Genomic DNA, 19,635 nt, shown 5'->3' on the forward strand with positions numbered 1-19,635 from the left:
AAATGCATATTAATGTGTTGCCATTACATAAAACATAGAAATCTATTTGATTAATCATTACAGTTCCAAATAATTAATGTCCAATAGGATTATTTTTGTCCCCTGTGGTGAGCTCTCCATGCCAAGTTTGGGGACCCGGACACAGAGTCCTATCTTTCTATGGGTTGTGCTGCCATCTTGTGGTCATTTCTGGTATTTATTTATTTTTTTTAGAACTAAAGCTACTACATATTCAACCCAGTCCTTGGTCATGCTAAATATTATGCAAATAGACATACCTTTTAGTAAAATTCAGAAATATGCTCCACCAAGATATAGGCTATTCCATGGAGCATTCCTGTGTGCCAACTTCTATTTTATTTCTACTGGATTTATCTTTGTCCTGCACCAGATTTACTTAAAGGTGTGTCACTATTTGAATAAGTTGAGCAAATATACCTTCCCAAACTGATTTGGTCTCTGGTTCTGAGATTGACAGAAAGATTGTGGATCTTATTTGGATCTCTTAATGCAGTGACACAGAGCAACTTTTAGAGCAACATCGTTTTGCCAGGAAACATTTGAATTGATGTTTTGACCCTGAATGTCACTTTGTTGCATGGTATTGCCCCTCGTACGTTGCCTCAACAGTTGCTTGGTGTGTCATCATTCTTGGGGACCACTGTCCAAGGAGATGTTTTAATATTCGTGCTTTGATACATGGCAACTTCAACTCCATATATATTTTGTTGTATCATTTTGCCCTTTGTTGAGTTGAGTTTATTATATTCTTGCGCAGTTAAAAACTGAATCAAAGCAGAATTTACATAACAATGAGGGGCCTATATAAAATATATGCAGACAAATAAGCATGTAAAACATTTAAAAATCACACTATACACATCTAGAAATATCAAGAGAGAAATCTGTCTCATTTAAAGCACTGTTAGCAGTTACGATGCCCTGTCATGTTGCCCCAAACATAATTTTAGATGCTGAGTTGGTATATTTTTGGGTGTCTGTTGCAGTTGTTTTTTAAACTGTAAAATTATCCATTGCAAATAATTTTTTTAGGTCCTGTTTGTCCCTCTGCCTCCTAACAACCAATTCCCAGTTTGTACTGATAAACCTTGAATTAGCCACAACAACACGCCTCTAAAGAGAACTCCCTGTTTAAAACCTGAAGAGAGATAAGAGGAAAAGAAGAAACCAGTAAGGGTAAATAGACTTTATTCTTTCAAAGCATGTTTACAGTATTGCATTGGTATTTCACAGCTTACCCCAGGTAACTATTCACTTTAATGCAACTTTTAGAAAAGAAAACGAAAAAAAATAACAGAACTCCCTCTATGTACATTCATTCACATTTGAGACAAGCAAAGATATTACACTGTTTTGTTTTTTTTAACTGTACATATAAACATATGCTACAGCGGCCAGAGAAGAGACAGATTTCTTTACAATGTTAAATACACACACTCCTGAAGTGTAGTGGAGATTTAAGTTCTGAGCAGTGCTGAGTTGACGTTACAGTGGCGATGCATTCCTTTCTGTTTCAGATGGATGCAGGGGGGGAAAAAAAAGACACCGGCCGACAGCCTAGAAACATTATGAAGGGGATATCTCAGCAGAATAAATTCAAATATTCTGACGCGATTATGTGGCAGTAGAATCTGACAAACTGCATAAACACTGTGTGTGTGCATTTGTGTGTAAACATGGCTTGACAGTCTAATGACAAGACAGAAACGTTAATCTCCCAAGGACCCAATTCCAGCTTGACATGTGCACCCAACAAAACTCATAATGGTAACATAACACAAATCAACCAAACCAAATCATCTACCATTCAATAGACTTTTATGGAGGATTTACACCGTTGAGAGCCGCAGGACGCACATTTCATATCTGGATTAGGTCCGAATCTAACCATTTCCGACCCATCTAAATTCACCGGTAACAAACACACACAACAAAGAATTACAGACAGAAGAGACTTAATAATCTTCAAACTTCAAACCCACAGGCAAGTACAAAATAAGAGCTTTTACAGGCACACAGGCAGACTAACACTGCAGTATCTACTCCTTCACTACGGTAGATTAACCACACAGGAGTGTGAACATGAGCAGACCACCCTGTCTCCTGACTAATGATCTCTTCATGGAGCTTTGGACTCAGTGTTGTTACAGTAGAGTGCGCCTGGGCAAAACTGCACTCGAAAATGTTTCAACTGTTGGGGAGCAAAGGAGGAACACTTGATTTCACCTTATCTTGCAAGTGTCGTTTACACTTTTCAGACTGCTCAAGTACCTGGAAACCAAGTGCTCTTCCAGCACGTCACATACTTGAAATACATTTTTTTGAATACATTTTGCCCAGGAGTCATCTGTTACTGCACCATCAAACACCCACATACTCTCCAAGACCTTCTCCCAAACTCTCTCACTTAAATAAGTATAAAAACTGTCATTTTAAAAAGTCTATAATAGCCGTTATTCTATTTTCCTTTTTTGCTAAATGGAAAAAAAAGATACAATGTGCGTTATGTACAAGCAAAAAAAATAGACATCAGCACTTTGGTGTAGGCTTGTTAAAGTAACCAAGAGATGAACTTCCTTAACTTTCACAAAGAGCCTCCGAAATCTCCTTTTTTTAAAAATAGAACATATGAAGGATGAAGGCGAGTATCAAGGTTGGGATGGAAAACTGTCAGCTGGAGACAAAGACACTAACCAAAGGAGTTGGTCCTCCATTCATGTAGATGGCAGGCTGCTGCGTGGACGAGGAGCAGGCCTACTAATGAACTCAGGTCCCACTCACAGCCGAGTCGCTTCATATTGCTGAACTAAACACACGTGAACTTAACTTAGCTGACCAGCACCAACAGAAAAACCAATGGACTCAGTTGTACTAGACAGGGTTCCTACACATTTTCCACTTTTCTCCAGATCTTATTTTCTCAACTGGATTTCACAATTTTGGTCAGTATTCAGTATGATGTCTGCCGATTGTGGCTCGGCAATGCAACAGTCAACTAGGGCCATATCACGCTAAAGCTGATAATTATTCTTCCCAGCACAAATATTACAATATGGGAAATGGCAGTTGGTCTACAAGTATGAAACGTTCAGTCATAAGCTCATCAGAACTAAAGAGCAATATGTTCCACTGTATTCTAGGCTTGAGATGTGTGATTTCCAAACTTCCACTGACCTGGAAATGACCACATTCTTTTTCTGTACTTCCTGTGTAGGAGTCCTGGCTGTACGGGTCAGACCACAGTGGCTCTTGGACCTGTGTCGGATTGGTAATTGACTTTCGCTGTCTTACAAAGTGACCTGCAGCCAAATTCCCTATCTAACACGTGAACATGGAATGTTCAAATTACAACGAGATGCGAGTTAGTCCTCGATCAAGCTCAGGACAAAATCCCACTGTCAAAACGAACATGAAGCCTACGTTACAGTGAAATGGTGCGTTATCGTGACTGATCTCCCAAATGTCAAATGGTCCAGTCCTATATACAGTGGAGGGGTTGGATGTAAACATAGATGCACTCCTGTAAATGCATGTAGCTACCTTCAGTCTGGGAAGCCAAAACAGACAAACCCTCATCCGTCTACACACCGACGACGACTACATGATTATTCCAGCACACCGCCAGTGCACAACACACCGGGGGGGAGGAAGGGTGACAAAAAGAGAGCCACAAGGCAGGCCACGAGATTTTTTTGGGGTGGGTGGGGTTGAAGTCACGCGGGGTTAAGGGACGGCACTGGCTTTTCTCAATGAATAAAGCACATTTTCCGTCCCGGCACGGGTTTTCCGGCGTGGTTCCTCAGCAGACAAAGCAGGTTTTGTGCTGCTTTTCCGGTGTTACGAATTTGGTCATTAGCTCGGCCGGCTCTCAAGGGGTTCCTCATGAACAGGGAGTGCATATGAGTGTCTTGGAAGGTGTCAAAAGGCAGGCAGATTCAGGTTTTGATCGCCCGAGACTGGCTGCCCATCCATCATGCAGGTGGATGCCATGCATCTGTCGTGAATGAGGAGACATTTCACCTCCCTCTTAATTTGTATAGTGATCTGAACAATTGGAAATACACCTTACAAATACAACCCATTAATATCATGTTAATACTCCGATATCAACATCATTAATATTTCTGCAATAAATTTTGCCATGTGGGTTTTAGACTGTAGTAGGTAGTAAGCTTTCAAGAGTGAGTTTCTACTTCACACATGCCCATACTACAAATGATGTAGGCTAGCTGCTGACCGACAAAGGTGTGAATGTAGATGAGTGTGAAGGATGTGGGTCATTCACTCTGTAGAAATAAGGAGATGGAGACGGGACCCGTAGGCACTGATCAGACAGACTCTCAGTCTGGCTCTTCCCTATAAAGACCCCTAGATGGCGCTCTGCAGTCAACGTGTGAGGTGCAGAGCAGGGTGGAGAGGAGGAGGAGGAGCAGCAGGAAGAGGAGTTGGCGGGGGCGGGGGATTTTATTCTGGTAAGTTCAGCGCAGCCACCTCTGGTTTCATCTTGAAGTACTGGCTGAAGCGGAGGACTGCGTATCTGAGAGGAGAGAGACACAGAGAGAGAAGAGCAGCGTCAGCCAGAAGATAAAAATGTACGGTGTAACTATCTGAGCAATGTCGGCTAGATGCAGAAATATTGCCTTGTTTAGAACACATTGTTTACTGAGATTAGACAAATATTAATGGCTTATCATATCAATCTGGATACTTAACATTTTGTTCTGAAACATGATATGATAAAATGACTGAATCAAACATGCAAAAGGAAAATAAAATAGTTCATGATAGTAAGATTCAACTGCTGCAGCATACCCCAAGAAGTCAAAGTCGATGGTGGAGAACTTGGCCTGAATCAGAGCCCACAGACCCCAGAAGAAATGAGATGCCTAGAGAGAGAGAGAGAGAGAGAGAGAGAGAGAGAGAGAGAGAGAGAGAGAGAGAGAGAAAGTATTAGCACATACTTCTGTTACTCCCTGAAAGTGAATGTCGTTTCTAATTACCCAACACAGTTCACTCAAGCGAGGACAAAGCCAGGAGAAGCCCTATAGCAACAACAACAAACGGCTGACACAGAAAACACAACCACACTTCGCTCGCCCATCCTCCACATCGCCCTCTTTTCCTCTTGACAGTAAACAAGGGGGAATGTGGCTCCGGGGAGAGCGGTGAGCCTCACATGGGTTTCCAGTTGTCACTAACTGCTCTCCCGTATGCATGCTATGTCACCGAGCAGGTTGCAAACACGCGTCACCCACATTCAGAACAGGTAGCGCAGGTTATAACCCACCTCACGCTATACGGTTTTGCATTTGTTGAGCCAACACCTTGCCGTAAGCCTGGAAACCCTTAACAACAACAACAACAAGCCCTCGGGACTCTGGTGTTATTGTCCTCAGCAACTTTCTGACACCTTTCAATTCGACCCGCTTTTCAGTGCGTGGGTCACCTCTAAGGCTCAGAGAAACAAACTCTGAGATTTGGTGGATTCTTGCTGCTCAGTAGAAGAAGTGCAAGATCCACCCCTGTAACCCTTTCACATGATACAGCTAATATATGCATAATATGCCTGCACACAAGATGATTCAGCTTCCTGAAAGGATTTTGCTGCAGTTTGAATTCTGAGAAGTCATTTAGTCCCTTCCCAACCAACAGGAGAGTCACTGACTGTAGAAACTGAAAAGGGAAAGGGCATGTGTGGCTACAAACAATGAGAGAGACTGGGACAGCGTACAACAATACATGTCTATTACCTAACATACCTTGTTAACTTATTAACCAACTTGTTAAACTGCTGAGGCAATACATAAAGTTAATTCATTAACCTGGTGATACATTTTGTCTACATTGTGCCCCGGTCCAATTACAAGTCTGTTTTACCAATCGTTTCTGTTTTTGCCTTCCCTGCCCTCGAGGCACATCAAAGAGAAATGTTTGTTTAGGGAAACTAAAGACATATGGGTAACCATGTGATACTGAAAAAAAAAAAACCCACACAAAACACTCTGTCCTGGGGGTGTGTGCCTGTGTTTAACAATAAGGAAAACTTTCCACTGATTCTCTGGGCCAATAGCTTTTAAAATTCACATATGTTTGCGGTCATAACTGTTTCTTCTCTGTCTTTTAAGCATATGCAAGAGACTCAAAGTCCTTAAAGCCAGTGACCCTGAAATTTAGTGGTGGATTTACTTTAAGATCAATAACGTCCCGCCCATTTCAGCCTCTTAGCTAATTCCAATCTCCAAACTTCATCTAGGATTTAGGGCTGAACAGTTAACTATGTATAAGCACTTTTAGTTTCCACATTGGATAATAACAGAATAATGGCATATTGAGAATAGTGAAACATTTAATTTCATGTAGAACGCCAGCTGTAGTTGAAAACAGTCAAGATGCTGAAATAATTTTCTTCCTCAGATCATCAAGACTAATAACTAAAATAATCAGGATGATTACGCCATACTAAGAATACAAATGCATGTTATGTCAGACCGGAAAGTCTTGTCTCCAGCAAATATAATAAGGGAGTGACTCAACAGGAATTACAATCCTTGAAAACATTGGCATGACTGACATCACATGATGTGTCATCAGTGAATATTTAGGATTATATAAGTTCACTTCAGGCATTTTTACGACTAGCATGCTTTGACACGACGGCTGACTTGACAGTAAATATGAGCACAGCCTACATGAAAAGCTAGGCCCTGCTAGAGTCATGATTATTCATGACAAAATAAAGAGAGTAAAAAAAGAAGGCTCATTAAAAAATCATGCACACCTGGCAGAACTAGCTCGCACCCTCACTTAGCATATACAAGTCAGGAGTTTCGCCACCCTCGTCATGTTGGTCTCTACACTCAATTCTAGACCAGAAACAGACGTGCTCTACTTGTAAACGGCTGTCTTCCACACTGCATGTGGCACACAGATTCTCACCAGGGCAAAACGGTTGACTTGGACGTAGAGAACCTCCACCTCTCTGTCGGTCACCTCACTGCCCTGCCCCTTGTGCTCCTTATAGGCCTCCAGGTAGGAGCGGAGCCACTCCAGCTGCATGCCCCGCTCTGGGTAGTGGCTATAATCCACCTCATTCAGGCCTGGAATACAGACAGACACACACACATACACAGACACACAAAGTTGGCACAAGAAGGCAGGGTGTTAGCTAGCACTATAAACTAACAAGTATTTTCATGTCCAATAATAGCGCATCTAAGCCTCATCAGCAGAGCTGAAACTGCAATATGAACTTCTGCAATTTCCAAATTGCAGAGGCTGCAATTAATTGCTTAAGAGAGAGAGGAGCGTCCAAAATGAATTTCTGAACAAGGTGTTTTAGAGCTCCAGGTAATCTTTTAATCTTTGGTGCATGAATCAAGTACAATATTGGTGAAAACAATTAATCATAGTCAAATTGAGTAAATCCTGAACACTGACATCTAGTTGTTGTTTTTTTTAGCAAAACCATTTTTCTTTATACAATTTTAAAGTTCTAAAAAAAAGTATGACAAGAACAAGTTGTGATGATATGAATTGCAGTTTAAATCACAATTACAATATTCTGTCAGCCCTACTTAACAGAGCTGCATTCATTTATACACAGACACACACACACGCACACACGTACATTCGGAAATGGACACTTCATACACAACTCTTCATACATTATCAGTGACTACAAGTTCAACTTACCAGCAAACTCATTGAAATGGTTCCCAATGTCGTAGGCTTGGTAATTGTACCCTGCGTACTCGTAGTCAATGAACTTTACATTGCCTGGAAAGAGAGGGAGCCTTGTTTAGAGCGAGACAAAGTGAAGGGAACATGAAAATGATTATGTTGTGTTTTCCCTTTGATAACTCAAGAATCTCAAGGCTTTTCATTTCATAACTATCTCCCTGACTGACTGGACTTGGCTCGCTAGTTAGCCGATTCTGGGGGCAAGGAGTAAGAGTTTGCATTTTGAGGGAAGTAGGCTGCAGGGGAAAAGACACTGGCACAGAAAAAAGAAATGAGACAATTAAGACAGACACATTTAGACTAATACTTAGAGGGGTATTTCCCCCGGAAATAAATACCAATAAAGAATAACTACACATGCACAAAGATGCCATTGTTTAGTGACAAATGTAACCATGCTGTTAAGATTTTTTGAGTTTAGCAACACACACATTCAGAATAGAAGCTTTGGTAAACAAGTCACTGAGGGGAATTCCAGGTTTTTATGTTCCGTTTCTAATTTTCACTTTCCTTAAGAACTAGTAGGAAAATATGCCTTAAAGAGATATGTCATTTTGTATGCATTTTCACTTGTTAGCATGCACTTCTCTACAGAAGTTCAGGAGCAGTTAACCTCAAACATTAGCTGCCCCGGAGATCGAGCACGCTCAGAGTGAATGTAAAAAACATGTTATGGCTTGAGACAAAATCGACTTATCAGCTTTTTTTTTTTTCCTTCAAGAAACCACCGAGTAGGCAGCCTGGATAAATTAGCCGAGATGAGAATGCGTAAAGCATGATGTAATAGATGAAACACTGTAGGGGAAACGAGGACACTGACTTTACAGAGCAGGTTTGTTTTAGATTAATGCGGAGAATAAAGGGAAAAAAAAAAGAAACAAGTCAAGGTCATGCACAGAGGAAGACGGAGGTGGAAAAAATGAAAAGAAAGAGCAATTGAGGACAGGGACTAAGGGAGGAAGACAATAAAATAAGAAAGAAACATTAAAGTCAACACTAGAAGAGTTTTTGTACAGAAACGCACTGTTTGATACTTAAGCTCCATGCTCCCTCACAACTTTTGATGTCTCAGTACCTTGTTGACTTATAGCTGGACGATGTATCCAATTCTGCCTAAGAGTAATTTACTCAAGTGGGGATACAACTCTTAGATAAACACTTAAATGGAAAACGGCTGTGGGGCGAGTCTGACAAAAAGATATCCCGACTCTGGTGGCGTTTATGGGTTTGCAAACTTCTAGAAAGACACTACACAGTAAGAGTTTCACTGCAGGCTCAACCTGTACGCATACTTTTGAGCACGCAAAAATGGGGACAGCATGAACAAAAAGTCGTTCTTTAACTGTTCAACGTGGGTGAAAACAGCCGAAGATCAAAGCTGACAGTTTGCCCTTTCTCCCCGCATTATGTAATTTCATATCCAATGTAACAAGAGCATGGAGCAAAAAGGTCAAAGAACGTGTTACTGTCCAATTACATTTGCGGAAACTGAAACGGTGCGCTGTATCTGCGTACACCGAAGACGAACACAGAGTGAAGGACTCCGTGTTAACGGCATGAAACGGTCGGTCTCAAAATACAAAGCCTTACTCCCGCAGAGCTGCAGACGTTTAGCTCCGTTTTTTTTTTTTTTTTACAGAGACATTAATATGGTGATTTGAATTTTTGAATACCCTTGCATTCCCAATTGAAATTCTGTCTCCACTCTGCAACGTTTTGTTTTTCCCTTTTAAATCTTTTTGCCCTAAGCTCGCTTCTTTGCCCTAGTCTATGGTAGAAAAGTGTAGTTTTTTGAGGTTGTGCTGGACTACAGAGAAAGACACTTTGAGGTGGGTTACCAGCCGCCGTGTAGGTCCTAGCGGGACACAACTGAACACCTCCGGTCAGTGGCTATAGCCCCCTGTGCAGCAGACGAAAAGGTTGGGGCAAACACATCTGTCACACATACTCCCTCTCTCTCTCTCTCTCTCTCTCACTGACACACATTCTCTTTCAGCTCTCACGCACAGTGTCGAAACATCAGGCACTGCTGCCAAACCCCCTTTCCTTTCTTTTCCCCCCTCACGCACTCGCACACACACTTCCTCTTCCCACACACTCCCCTCAAATGCCCCTTTCTCATTGGTCCACTTTGAACCCAATAGCGTGACACCTTTGCTGCTTCTATGCAAATGACAATCTTTGAGAGGCTTCCTGTTGGCAGCTGAAAGACAGGTTTTGTGGCCGCTGGGACTGACTAGAATATGTGCGCATTTTTTTTTTTTTTTTCTGACTCGAGCGAGAGAGGCAGGGAAACAAAACCAGCCTGTAGTGTGAGAGAGGCTGAGAGGCATACAGAGAGAGAGAGAGAAGCAAAGCAATATGACACTTGTTGTGTGAAAGGACATTTTTAACTTTTTAACAGTGTCTCATGAAAAAAAAAACATGCAATTTACTGAGGAACAAAAACAATCGATTTCCAACCACTTCTGTTTTATGGTTTTATCAATACAGGAAGTGGTGGTGGCCTCTCTCTCTCTCTCTTCGCATTTGACAGACGAGCGGTTGCAACTCAGCAGTTAGAGCTGAGCACGACTCACAGGAAGCAGCGTGGCAGCTTTTAAGTCAAAACTCTGCTTTTTCAGCCCAACAAAAAAGTGTATGTGCAGGGGGGCTGGTGGGATGACTGGGAGTGGATTCACTACAGTGAGAGTTTAGACAGCTTGAGTGGGGCGCGGTCAGTAATGTGGTAATTACGGCTTGGAGCTGAAGCTCTTGGATTCCACTGTGTTGTTCATTCCATTGTGGTTGTCATTTGTAGGTGTGGTGAGTGCACAGTGAAGAAGTATGTGATCACACTAGAAGCAAGCTGTATTGGAGAACATTACGTGATATGAGGATAAGGGAAAATCAGAGAACTATTCTGGCCCTTAATCAGAAATTACTTCCAAATAGAAGTATTGATCTCCTCTGCCTCTCTAGTCCTACTGAGTGAGTCATATGATCTGCCCAGCGATCCATATTGAGGCTAAATATTTTCTAGCAATGCACTTTTAAAAAACAATGGGAAAACTGATAAGTAGGGAGCAGTTACGGAGAGTAGATTTACAATTTAGGCATTTAGCGGCCGCTCAGAGTGAGAGCAAGTGCAAACCGTAAAATCAGTCAACATTTGTGTTATCACCGGCATCGCAAGTGGCCTAGTAATAAGAAGTCCGAGGGACAACTGGTGGCCGAGTTGCATAGGAGGGTACTGCCGCCATGAACTCATCCCGTTTAGCCTGAGCAGTGGGCCGACTACGCGAGGGCCCTCAGAGCCGACTGCGTGTGTTGTGTGTCTCTCTCCGTCGCCCCCCCGGGGCGGGGCGGAGCTGGGCAGCCACAGCCTCGGCTGTCATTCCTAGGGGAGAAAGGCTAGACACAAGGAGCTGTGAGAAGGGCCCCTCCCCTCGCCGCAAACGGGCGAGGGGGCTGACAGCTCCCCCTCCCACCCCCCCAACATACATAGAAACCGTGTACTCTCCCTTCCCACCCTTCCCAGGCTCAGTTCTCCCTCGCTCTCAACCCCCACCCAATCTTCTTTCTCACCTGTACACTCCCCACCCACCCTCACCCCATCCCATGTCTTTTCAGTGACTGGTAAAATCACACTCGCCCAGTTCAAATGGTAATAATTTTGACTCAAGTCAAGTTGGTCGACATTCACACCATCAACAAAACCAGCAACATTACCCAAGCACCAAAACAGGCGTTTTTAATGAAACTGAAACTCGGTATGCATTCCTCTTAGTGGAATGGTGTGATGACATTGGTTTGTTTTGGGCTGAGAAGGGCAGTGGTGAGCACTACAGTCTGAGCACAGAATTAGAACGGTAGATCAGACAAAATTAAAACAGCATGGGAAATAGAGCGGAACCCAATTTAGAAAAAGGCTTCACTTTCCACTTAATTTTGAACATGACAATCTGTATTACAGAGGGTAAAAAACACTGAAAACAGAATGGAGCCCCGTTGAGAGATGGATTCAGTTTCCCTATAATACTGAACATGACAAAAAATGCATATTAAAAAAGTCCGCTCTATTTGCCAACCCTTATTTTGAATGAGGATTTAGCATGTGTGCACCCCAGGGAAAATACCTATGAACAAATCCAAATAAATGGAAAGTCTTCTCTAACCGTTCAAATTCTATGGCTGCGGCCCGGCACACTGCAGTGACAATGAGTGAAGCATGTGACTAGGGATGAATAAGTGCAGTAAATGCGATCCTACCTGTGTCTAGGGGCCAGTGCAGTACACACTACAACACAATACAGTCACAGAGCAACATCTACCACTGCGCAGGCGCGCTGTATACTCACCTGCCTCCTGGTTATAGATGATGTTCTTGCACAGCAGGTCGTTGTGGCAGAGAACCACCGGGGAGCCGAGCACCGACAGGCTCTGCTGCAGCCACACCAGCTCCTCTCGGAGGTGCTGCGGGCTGGGCACCTCCGTGCTCAACCTGGAGGGGCGGGGGAGGGGAGAACGGTGAGAGTCAGACAGGACGAGTGGAACAAGGAGAGAGGGGGAGGTGGGAGGATTTGGAGCAATTATGGAAAGACAGGTGCAGGTACAGTCAGTATGGGGAAGTTGAGGGTTGGGTTAGAAATAGAAAAGATGTAAACAGAAACAGAGAGAGAGAGAGAGAGAGAAAAGAAAGAGAGAACCTAATTTTATGGAGAGGCATTGCGCAATTCACAGATTAAATGGCAGAAACGGGAAAAAAACACTGTTCATCATTGCACAATCCCAAATGAATATGAATTTACAATAATGAAAACAATACTTTTTTAGGGCCTGGATACAAACCCACTACAGCTGTCAGCACTGCCAAGCACAAGATCAGAGGAGAACAGTTGTGTCTCTCATAAAACACATTTGAGTGAAGTGGGAGCTTGTCTTAAAAGAATCTGTAGAACAGCCTTCGTTAAATGAATCAGAAAAGGTCAACTGAAATCCTGAATCTTGATTATAGCTCACTCAAAACTCCATTTCCAGGCTATTCTATACAACTTTGTAACAAACTAAATCTGTTATTACACACACCTGTGACTCTAGAAATGACACTAGTTTGTTTAGTAGATTTGAGATTTTTGAGTTAAATGTTAACATTTGAATACTTGGAGAACATTTTTTATGAAAATTTGAACTTTTACCTGTACTTGACTATGAAAATATCTATTCCTGCTTTTGCTTGGGTATGTTTTTAGACACAGATTAGTGAATCTGTCTTTTAAAGTAAAACACAATCACTCTGAAATCAGCTCTCATATTATGCATACTCGGACATTTTGTTGTTTTTGTTCCTCTCTGCTCTGTGTTGAGGTTTGTTGTCATTTGGTTTCAATTTATCTGTTTGTCATCTTGATTTAATTCCCCATTCCTTCTTTAAGAGTGAGATATTTTTATATGCCCCTTGGCATTTCCTTGTTTAAACCACACATTTTGGATTAGTGCTCTCCTCTTTTTTCAGTTTTATCATTTACATGTGCAAATAAAGTTAACATAATAAACCTACGATACCAGCATTGTTAATATAATTAAAAAGGGACTACCTCCAAAACTTTCAGCAACGCTGACAATAATCCATTAAAACTATTTGTAAGGGCTCATTAGTTCACTTTGGAACACGTACCATATCTTAATCAATGTTTCCCTTACAGTGTCAATATTTAGGCAGCCTGTCCAGGTAAACTAACAGCCTGCCAAGTAAATTTTAGTTTTGGACTCATTTTGGGTGCTGTGGTGCATGAAGCTAGCAGTTCTCGCCAATGCAGTTTTCAAACAATGAAGATTTAATGCTGCCAAGTGCCAAAAGTGTGTTAGTGAACTACAATGACCATAATTCATTGCATTTATAACACTGAGCATCTGTGCTCCTTCGGATCGCAGTCTGTCTGTGTGCCGATGCAAGAGGCAGTTTGAAATGTAGCGTCAATAAGATGGATAAGATGGAAGTATAGTCAGCTAATGTTGCAATGCTATTAGCAATATACTAGACTGAGAGTTTAGTGCCTGAAAAAGAGTTACTGGGCTCGCGTAATGAAATGTCAGTGACAAGTCGTCAAAAACCCCTCCCAGCACCACCGAAGTAAACTGCAAACCTGTGGGAAACACGGTTAATTATGTTTAAGTATGTTAGGGTAAATGAGTTGTTGCATATTTTTAGTGAGCTACTCGGAGTCATTTTCTTGACAAGTTGTCTTAGTGTGACTTGTGTAACTCTCTGGAGGTCCACAGGTACGAAATGATGCCACACCTGCTGAGTTTATGAATGGAATCCCACACACTGCCTCAGACATGTGAGACGTGTGCATTTTTAATAACAGTCAGTTAGCTCCTGTGTTGTGCCTTTACACGTGGGGCTGTTTGGACCATTTATGACTCATTGATAAGAGAGGTAGGGGCCAGACTTCCATGTGGAGGTAATGAGAACATAAACACACAAGATCCTGAGACATATGTTGCCATTACAGCTCTTTTTTCTGCTCTCAGTCCATGATGTCCACACATACAAAGTCTGAAAAAGGCTTCCAATAAATGACAGAAATTGAAGGTATTAAAGTATGTATTAAAATGCCTTAAATCCAGTTATTAGAGGTATTGTGTTTTCACCATGCAATGACAGATTTCTTTGTGCTGTATATCCACTCTTAGATAAATACAGCACAGGGCTAGTGGAGAAATATGTATTGTATCCGCTTTAAAGACCCTATAGACAACTTTTTTGCTTTAACTTATCATTATGAAGTAAATGTTGATTGTACAGCGTAATGGCTATACAATAATGACACCATCTGCGTTTAGATTGGTTCCCTATAAGCCTCGCTTTCACTATGCAATTCTGTCTGCCACCGGGCACGATCTCCCGGGAGAATGAAGGCTCGATTTACGGCACAAAGGAAGTGCATCATCCATTGCGCAACCAAAAGAGGTCCATTAGCTATTGGTAGCTATCCCCCAGTAAAAAAACAAAAAACAAAAAGGTAGCTATCCCCAGTGGCGGAAATGGCAGACGGTGGAACAACCGAAGTGACAGTGGAAACACTACCCTCTATCATACCACTGAGATCGGGGTTTCTAGTTCAAATTGGGATTGTTTCTTGCTTTAGACAGTAGTAGTTTGGACAGTAGTCAGGCTGCTGGTGGTAGCGTTAGCCATGTTGCTAACGTTTCTGGCTGCTAGCGGTAGCATTAGCCATGTTGCTAACGCTACCGCTAGCAACCAGAAAACGAACCAAGAGCTACAAGGAAGCCAGGACCAGCCAGAAACAAACATCTATGTTTGTTTCTGGAACAAAAGAAACAAACATCTAACTATGTTTGTTTCTGGCTGCTAGCGTTAGCTATCGTAGCTAGCGTTAGCAACGTTAGCCATGTCGCTAGCTAACGCTAAAGCTAGCAGCCAGAAACAAACAAATGATCCATTGTCCGTTTGATAATCTAAACAAAGAACACGTTTTCTTGCAGTGGCCTTTCTAAAATGAGCAGTAGTGAAAGTTACTATATTGTGTTATGATCAAGGAGTTGATAAGCAGACAGATGGTTTGTTCTATTGCACAGAGCTAGGCTCTAACAGAAAGCGATGCGGTTGTCTTTGCGACAGCGGCGCAAACAACAATACCACTTGGAAACGCTAGGGGGGGACAACAGGGGGAAAGTTGAAAAGTTGTCTGTATCCACTTTAACGAACACAGTTGGACTTCATGTCATACTGCCCATTCATCATTTCACAACTTTTATTGGTTGTGTTCAATCAGAAATAGGCTGGTTTTGCTAGCTTTGTTTCTTTATTTTGGTTTTAAACTGGTCTTAAATTCAGTTCTAGGTAGAATTAAAAGGTCTTTAAGTCTTAAATTTGCTTTCTGAAACCTGCAGAAACCTGTCACTCAAATAGAGATAGCTGCCCTTAAAAATGCCCATTATCTTCCATGAAAGTCGTAGAAATTATTCTGAAACATATTTTTCCTTCACGGAGCTAAACTAAAACCAGACTGTTTGCAAGACTGGCTTTGTCTTCATGCTCCTCATACCTGGTGTTCTGCTTGGGGTCCTGGAAGTACTTGGGGATGAGGGCGAAGTACTTGCCCATCTTCAGCCACAGGTCAGACTGGGGCACCCAGCCGTTGTGGGCATGGATGGCATGGTACTTGGCCAGCTGCCTGGCAATGAGCCTGCAAGGTAGAAGAGGGGGACAAGAAGAGGCTTTAATGAATGCTAAAGAAACAGGAAGGGGCAGTCAGGCTGGAACAGGCTGGTGTGTGAGAGCGTGTCTGACATTTAGAGACAACACCCAGACTGCTGCAGCCAGAAGCTATGCTGCATTACAAACCATAGACATTTCGTACCTGAACACAGGCTGGCTGCGGATGTGCTCAGGCTCCAAGGCAGTTCCCTGCAGAAACTCGTAACACAGGCCGTTGTTGAAGGTACAGTAAAGGCGCGGGGCACAGCGGTGCGCGTGGAGGACCCGGAAGCTTTTCACTTCATTTTCCCGGTCCACCAGCAGTTCCGTCTTGTTGCCATAAATACGGACCAGAACCACATCCTGCATGACTCCGCCCACATAGCAGCCCAGCAGCTTATTGGTTATCCCATCTGTGAAGAACTGCAGAGACAAGGAGAGGGAGGAACAGGTACATAGGACAAAAAGCAGAATTAGGCCTGTGTTTTAAGCATGCAAACTTGTAGCCTACAGCTAGACAACAGCCGGCCCATCCTCTGCATCATCCTATTTCAGTCCTCCGCCTGAAGGCCCGCATTGTTTTGAGCCTTACATAACGTCTGAGCGGAGTCAGGATCTGGCAAAAGACAAAAGAGAGGAGGACGAATGTAGCCCTGGAAATTAGGGCTCGTCTGGGTTGATTTAAGCTGAAATGTTCCCGTGTTGAGGCTGGGAACATTTTGGGGGAGGGAGGAGGGGCGGCCCCCCAACATACCAACCCTAATCGTTTACACGTATCAGGGATTGACTGAGAACGAGAGGACTGTCAGGAATTTTATTTTGTATGAGGAAGCAATGACTGGCATTTGCTGAGTTTCCACTTTGTGGCCATTGATGAATACAGGGGAGTGTGGCAGAGCATGTGACCAGCCCCCCCCCCCTCCCACCCTCTGACTGTGTTTACCAAGAGAAGCGCCACACCCCCTTCCTGTCACTGGCAAGGAAAACCACTCACGCCATTCTGTTTCTGGCCAGGGGTTAAGGTGCATCTCTTGATGTGCGTCCGTATTCTCTCTCCTCTCTGGAAACTTTGAGACATGATAACATTCCCTCCTCTGTTTGCTTTTAGTAAAAAGCAGTCTATGCTCGCATTGTGCGTTTTTTTTTAGTTGGTCTTAGCAAACAGTTCAACCATTGGAGTAGGTCATGAGACTCATGCAAAACTGAAATGCAAATAGTCACATTCTCTGATTGCTGGCTGTGTTGCTTCACCTGAGAAAATTACATGCTTTGGGCCTCTTCCTGAACTTTATAGGCTGTGCAGGTACAGTAACCTTATATTTCACACACATACACACACCACCTTCTCCCTTCAGATGTGCTTCCCACCCTCCCTTCCCACCCTCCCTTCCCATCCTAGAAATTCCAGAAAAAGCAGCCATTCGGGCTCACGTTGGGCTACACACCTCTTGTATCTGGAACTCCAACACTGACATATCCAAACATTCAAATGATCACTGATCGCCTCAAAGTAGAAAGATCAAATTCAGACTTAAACACTTTCATGCCAGGTAAAAACGTTGGCAGTTAACCAGCCACATTTTGAGCGTATCGGACAGGGTTCCCACACTTTCCAAATCCAAAACTTGTCCATAACTTCCTACCACGTTTTCATAACTGTACTTGTGGTGTAACGTATAAGGAAACATTTACAAATGCTATGACACTGAAAAGTGAAAAGTGAAAAGTTGACTAGGCATGGGTGCTGCTCTGCACATTCATTAGCTCGCATATAGTCACTGCTTCATATGATCGTATTCATTCAACTGATATCAGTATCCAGATGTTATGTAACGTCGGTGAGTTTAATAGCTGAACAGTAAGTGCTTGCCCGAGGGCTGCAGGCTGCGGCAAGAGAAACTCCCACAGTTTGATCATGAGCTTATTTGCCAAGGCGTAACGTTAGCTAGCTAGTTTAAAAAAAAAAAAAACTATAGGGAATTATAATTATCTATAGGGAATTATAGTGTGCCTGTGGTAGTCAACAGATATATTATAGTCACTTGATCATACTTTATGGCATTCATGTCTTATAATATTCGTATGTCACTTGATCATACTTTATGGCATTCATGTCTTATAATATTCGTATAACATGGACTTAACGTTAGTTTCGTGTGACGTTTGCTGTTATTAAAGGACCACTACCATTTTTTTCGTGCGGGGAACTAATAACGTCAGTTTTTCAATTTGATATACGTTAACTGCAAAATTAAGTGGCCACCTAGCAAATAGCTAACCTAATGGCGAAATGGATACAGAGATAAAGAAATTATACCTTTATTTTGACCTCGGATGGCCTCCAACTAGGTCTCAGCTCCTTGATGAGACTCAGTGCACCAAGTCTGTAGTCGTTCTCGTCAAGTGTCACATCTATTTTAGGCACAGCGGGAGCCTCGTCGGGTACGTGAATGTAGTTGGCCATGGCGAATCTTCAACTGCGGGAATACTGTATTACTTCGGCGGACAGAGCGAGTGAGCTGCTGCAAAAGGCAAAATGTATGAAAATATGTGAGTAGGTGCGGTGCAAGTCTTGAGCAGTCGGTGTGCGGCAACGCCTCTCTGAAAATCCCACCTCCAAAAAAAAACCAACCGTCCGCCCGTTGCATGCTGGTAAATCGAATGACTCACTAGAAACGCTTGTTTAAAATCATAGCGTACACCGCAGCACGGAGCTTCTTTAAGAAAAATAGTTTTATGTATATATGGCTTTTTAAACCAGCATTTACAAAGTGACTAACGACCAAGATAAACAAAAGACAGAAGAAACCTAGACAAGAAAAGAAGAATAGCCCACAAATTAAAGATAGACCTTCAACCGGTGTGCTCGGTGACCATACACAAGCGCTCTTTTGGTGCCTGACGCACTTTACTTATACGCTGCTCGTGTCGAGACATCCGTAATCTACTTGAATCAATGAGCTGAGCTTTGTGTCGGTCTAAGCGTTTTAAATATGTCAGAAACGTCGAGAAGGTCAGGGATATATGAGGGTAAACGCTCCTAAAGTCACTCTGTCCGCCCTGACGTAAATCTTAAAGTAACACATCATACTGACTATGATACAACTAGTTATATGAACATAGGGCATTTTAAGGGGAAAGGCATAAATTAATGCTTTTCTAGAGCCGTACCCACTTACTCTTACTCCCCACTACACTGCTGCCAGGAGTTCCCAGTCTAATCACTAAACCAAACCCCTTATTTGTATCCCTGAAATGTCCTTAATGTCTCAATTACATAAACATTAATTATCCATTAAAAATAACATAGCTTTTAAAAAAAAAGTAAGGTTAGTATCATGGGTTTTTAAGGTATTTATTCATGGAGACACTAGTAATTAAGGGATTTTTAATTCCTTTTGTGCATTTACATGGTTATTAATGAGTTATTAATGAAAAGTTCCTGTCTCCCTGAATCAATATTGAGGGGTGTTTAAGGTGGTTTTGATGGGGTCCCTCCATTAATAATTCCCTTAATTAATTTTAAGGGGATTGTGCATGAATTAAGGGGTGAGTTAATGCAAGTTAATGAAAATGTAAGGTTATTTTAATGGGTTTAAGGGAGTGTTCTGTCTGGTCGGACCACATTGAGACTGGAGTGTTACTTTGTCCCCAGTATTCAAAACCTA

General features: G+C 42.5%; 1 protein-coding gene across 3 annotated transcripts; it reads right to left on the bottom strand.

Annotated features, from left to right (window-relative positions):
• Positions 1–859: 859 nt before the first annotated feature.
• Positions 860–18,516, bottom strand: etnk1 (ethanolamine kinase 1). 3 transcript variants are annotated; one of them, XM_071514252.1, is made up of 8 exons: positions 18,285–18,516; positions 16,131–16,390; positions 15,846–15,956; positions 12,102–12,244; positions 7,714–7,797; positions 6,958–7,118; positions 4,834–4,907; positions 860–4,558 (listed from the first exon to the last, which is right to left on the bottom strand). In XM_071514252.1, exons 1-8 carry the CDS (start codon positions 18,429–18,431, stop codon positions 4,486–4,488), a joined length of 1,053 nt encoding a protein of 350 aa, XP_071370353.1. In that variant the 5' UTR covers positions 18,432–18,516; the 3' UTR covers positions 860–4,485. The 3 variants fall into 3 exon arrangements, with proteins under 3 accessions (XP_071370353.1, XP_071370352.1, XP_071370354.1); XM_071514251.1 differs by having other exon boundaries at positions 861–4,558; positions 15,816–15,956; XM_071514253.1 differs by lacking the exon at positions 15,846–15,956 and having other exon boundaries at positions 862–4,558.
• Between the last annotated feature and the right edge of the window lie 1,119 nt (positions 18,517–19,635).

The sequence above is a fragment of the Centroberyx affinis genome, unplaced genomic scaffold, assembly GCF_046629955.1.
Source record: "Centroberyx affinis isolate AG114_WGS23_722 - 3 ecotype Tasmania unplaced genomic scaffold, CSIRO-AGI_Caff_v1 ptg008327l_1, whole genome shotgun sequence".
NCBI classification, from domain to species: domain Eukaryota; kingdom Metazoa; phylum Chordata; class Actinopteri; order Beryciformes; family Berycidae; genus Centroberyx; species Centroberyx affinis.

Excerpts from the sequence above, each read along its gene's own strand:
- etnk1 (XM_071514251.1), bottom strand. The coding sequence starts at position 18,431 with ATGGCCAACTACATTCACGTACCCGACGAGGCTCCCGCTGTGCCTAAA. Across the intron at positions 12,245-15,815 it reads GACCCCAAGCAGAACACCAG|GTTGAGCACGGAGGTGCCCA; the intron begins GTATGAGGAGCA and ends CCGCCCCTCCAG. Across the intron at positions 7,798-12,101 it reads CATCTATAACCAGGAGGCAG|GCAATGTAAAGTTCATTGAC; the intron begins GTGAGTATACAG and ends CTCTCTTTCCAG.